Below are 4,397 nucleotides of genomic sequence, written 5' to 3'. Positions count from 1 at the left end.
GTCTACACACACATTATTCCGTCATGTTGTCACCCTCTTATATATATACCAGACTACCCTATATCTGGTAATCTCCCGACTTTTTCTCGAAGGTTCGAGAGGTGGCGTGACACTAGTCACGTGACCTCGCTGACGCAACAATATCATGCACATACTTAAATCTTTTCAACTCAACAGATTAAGCTACATATCGATGGATAGACACATGACAGTTTCTAAAGGTAAAGTATATACGTTATATGGATATAATATCAAAAGTAAACAAACAAGAGTATCATAAATTTATGAATTTTAAAATGAAGTACGGATCTTACTACAAAAACTAATGAAACAAGAATTAAAACCATAATCACAAGTTTATAAAATTTAATCCCTACTTTGGCAGCTTTATACACTTATCTGTAGGCCAAAGGATTAAATTTTATAAATTTGTGAGTGTGGTTTTATTTTTTGTAAAAGTTATAGCTATCTGGGATATGGCTATACGGAAAGTTTATAGATGTTGTGTTCATTCCATGGACATATAAAAACTGAACAAATAAATAGGGAAAAAAATTAAAATTTCAATGGAAAGTAGGGATTGTTGGTTATTTGTAGAATTGCTATAAGTATCAAAAACAAAATAAATGCAATAAAAAGTATACAAACAATTAAAGTAATACCAGTTGGATAGATTTTAAAACGATTTTCAATCCCTACTTTGGTTGGCATTGCATGTGATCTGTATAGATAAATGAAGCAGTCTAAATTTTCCAAGGAGGTAGAAACACTGATTTCTTTTTAAAAAGCCAAGTTATGCTTGATAGGATAATTATTTCTTCAATAGCAAGATATATTTCAGTTATTCTTTATAAATATGGTAAAAAACAAGCAACAGAAATATAGGATGAAATGATCCTTGTTGCATGAAGGAGAAGTCGTGGAAACTAGCACACACTGACTGATAAATATATTATTGCTAGCACATCTGATATTGCTGACAAAAACTGTACAAACCAGTTTGAGTTCAAAATGAGAGAAAAACTAGAGATCTTCCGAGAGAAATCATCATTGTATTTGTTACACCAATAGGCAGGCTGGGAAAACTAACATTGCCCAACATCATATAGATATCAAAGATGTGCATTGAAAACTGAACCCCCAAAGAAACTATATACTGTAGACATATACTAATTAAGACTGGTCATTCCCTTCTTATGTGAACAAAGTTTCTTAGTAAAGTCATAAATTGTAAGAATAATCAAAACTTTTTATCCACAGGGTAAACTACAAATGATATTTTAATCACCTTTAAAAATTCAAAATCTATTCAGGTCTAAAGAGCTATTACCTAATCCTATGTGTTACTGAATCATGTATAAATATATATGTGGTGGCTGTGATCCCACATGAATTGGCAAAACAATATGCCAATTACATTTGCATCAAATTACTGAATCATGTATAAATATACATGTGGTGGCTGTAATCCCACATATATTGGCAAAACAATATGCCAGTTACATTTGCATCAATCAGAACTTGAAAACAACTGTCAGATGATTTGGACTTCACAGTTTGCATACAAAATAAAAAACAGTAACCACCTCATCTTGATTAAACATTTCAAAGTCATCTCAACTGGACCATCAAACATTAAACTTATAACTAATGAAAGTTTAGCCATTATAAATGAATTTCTAACTCTGAATAACACAACTTTGCTAGAATTAAGTATGTTTTGAATAACCTGTATAATTTCACATAAAAACATAATATTGTTACAATTATTGCACTTTATACCAATCCTATTCTTTTTTTTAATTAACCGCATCTTTTAACTGTGCATTTTTAATGATCTTTATAAAATGTTGGAACTTTAGAATTCTTTGTATCTAACATTTTACCTTGTTTAATATAGCTTGTGGAAGATGGAATACATATATTCCAAAACATTCAAGAATTAAATGTCTGTTTTTGTTGCAGTCATATTATTATTCATCATTAAACTTTGATTACCATCTGATGAATCCATTAAACAATGTGTTTAGAAAAATGTTAAGGTCACATTTAAACTGTATGTAGAATAGATTCCTAAGTATAAACTTTATCAATGCATTTCTGCAAAGTGAAGACTCTTACTTCTAATATTTTATTTGACCTTATCAGCAATACTGAATTTACTACATTTTTTTTACAATGTACTTAATAGTTACTATTTTGTTCAATCCTGGTTAGTTTATGCTGTAGTTTTGTTTTTAACTAATAAAATGATTGGAGATTTAATATTTTGTGGTTAAATAGCAGTCATATGTAGAATACCAAAAAGACTATGGTTTTATTGCTCTGTTCTTGCTATTAATTGATGAGCAATGGGATTTCCAATCTATCTAAAAGTTACTGGCTGCACTTGGATTCTTTTGAGGGAGAAATATGAATACTTGGAGGTGATGGAATTTTGGGGTACAAAACTTTAAAATACGAATATGTATCCAACTGCAAGATGGTAGGTAATTGTAAAAAAAGTAAAAGCATATTGCAATCTGTTGTGCTTTAAATGTATGATTCCATTTGCTGTCCTAATGATGTAGCTGAGATGTTACACATAGTACTTTAATACTAACAACACTGATTCTGGTTAATAATGTTGTGAATGATATTAAGCTTGCATCTACAGAAATATTTTGTGATACAACTAATTCAATCATGAATTTCAAGGTTTTTGCATTTACATTCTTTAATTTTTTTGTGAAAATATAAGATATTTTAAGCAACTGTATAAATAACAGATACATTATGAAACATTTAGCATATTTATTGTAACATACTATCACTTCTAACTCACCCTTTACTTGATATTTCAAAACATAAGACACTGTCCAACACTGGAGGAGTTTTTTGTTTTGAAGGAAGAGAACTCATACCTCCCAGAACCCACAAAACATCATTGTGATTTACAACAGCCATTCCCATCCTTACAGAACCCATTGGTCTTTCTACCTCCCAAGCATTAATGTTAGGGTTGTATGATTCCATTGATGCTACTACCCTAAAACGATAAAAATCTAATTTTTAGAAATATTCCACTTCTTAATATCAATAAAGAACTGTCAACAAGAAATGACTTTTATCTAACATATTTGTAGAGGGTAATTTTGTAATTTTCAGTGACTAATATCTAAGAATGGTTATGTAGGTTAAAATATGGATTTTTTTTTTACATTTTATAAGTGTGCAATGACATCCAAATTCTTGATGTACTGCTTTCACATCTTTTACCATTAATTTTCTTAAGCTGACACAAATTTATATTTATTGTTTTACACAAAACTTTGTATTTGTATCTACATAAACTTAAATGTTTAATGTTAACCTCCAATGGAATGTTTCAATAAAACACTTCTAGTAGATTTTTGTGTTATACAAAATAACTAAAAATATATCCATAGACCATGATGATATTTTGTGTTTTGGAAATACCATTTCTAAAATTTATTAATAATTTTGTTAATATTTTTGTTAGAAACTGTCCTTAAATAACAGATACTATTTGTCACTACAAGAAGTAGTTTATTTAACTCATACAAAATACACAAAACTTATACTAAACGGTACTTTGAGGAAGAACAAAATGATGAGCAAATACATCTTAGAAAGTGACTGTACTTCAATTATCAGGAAAGGATGAAATAAAAACAATAACAAAAAACCTCTTCTCGTGTTAATTATTTTCCAATCTTAGGATGATTAATGAATGTAAAAAACAAAATATAAATGTACAAATCAAGACCCATGGCAGTGTGTTGTGCAGTCAAAACAACCTGCTGCAGGACACACTGTGTGTTATTAACAGCAGTGAGAATTTAGCGATTTTTCCACCTTCTTTAGCTTGGACTATGGTAATGCAAACTATCATATATTTTAGTGGATGTTCCATACTAGACTTTTACTTGATATACCAAATTTCAAGGCAATCCATTAAGAAATAACTGAGATATAACATCTTCAATTTTGATTGAGTTACTTCCTTTGTTTTTTCTTCGCACTTTATTTGATAGAAAAACGTACTTAACTTTTATGAATTTTTTCAAATTTGGTACACTGATAGATCTTTTCAACCTACAATTAAGAGTTTCATTAGGTGTAAATATAAGCCACATGTGCAAAGTTACTCAACAAAATCTGCTCAAATTTCATGAAAACTTTTGCTACATGCCTATGCAAAAAGTCATGCGAGCTATGAGTCAAACATTTTTACTGCAGTTTCACCTAAGAGTAAAAGTGAACCATTTTTAGTTTTTTGTCATTCAAATTAATGATGGCTTAATGAGAGCAGCAAAACCATAAGGTGAAAGGATGTGCAGATAAACAAGTATTGGTTAGGCCAAGCAAACTAGATTAGCAGTTTCTAGCTCAAG

General features: G+C 29.8%; 1 protein-coding gene across 1 annotated transcript in view; it reads right to left on the bottom strand.

Moving 5' to 3' along the window:
• The window catches only part of LOC106458433 (alpha-scruin-like), a 154,415-nt gene that overhangs the window by 5,856 nt on the left and 144,162 nt on the right, over positions 1–4,397 (bottom strand). Inside the window, exon 16 of the mRNA XM_022384648.1 lies at positions 2,825–3,028. Coding sequence (XP_022240356.1) covers positions 2,825–3,028 — 204 coding nt within the window. The remainder of the gene's footprint in view (positions 1–2,824; positions 3,029–4,397) is intronic.

Source organism: Limulus polyphemus, unplaced genomic scaffold (genome assembly GCF_000517525.1).
Source record: "Limulus polyphemus unplaced genomic scaffold, Limulus_polyphemus-2.1.2 Scaffold463, whole genome shotgun sequence".
Taxonomy (NCBI): domain Eukaryota; kingdom Metazoa; phylum Arthropoda; class Merostomata; order Xiphosura; family Limulidae; genus Limulus; species Limulus polyphemus.
Note: the sequence above shows the minus strand (reverse complement) of the source record. Positions and strands in the feature narration are given on the sequence as shown.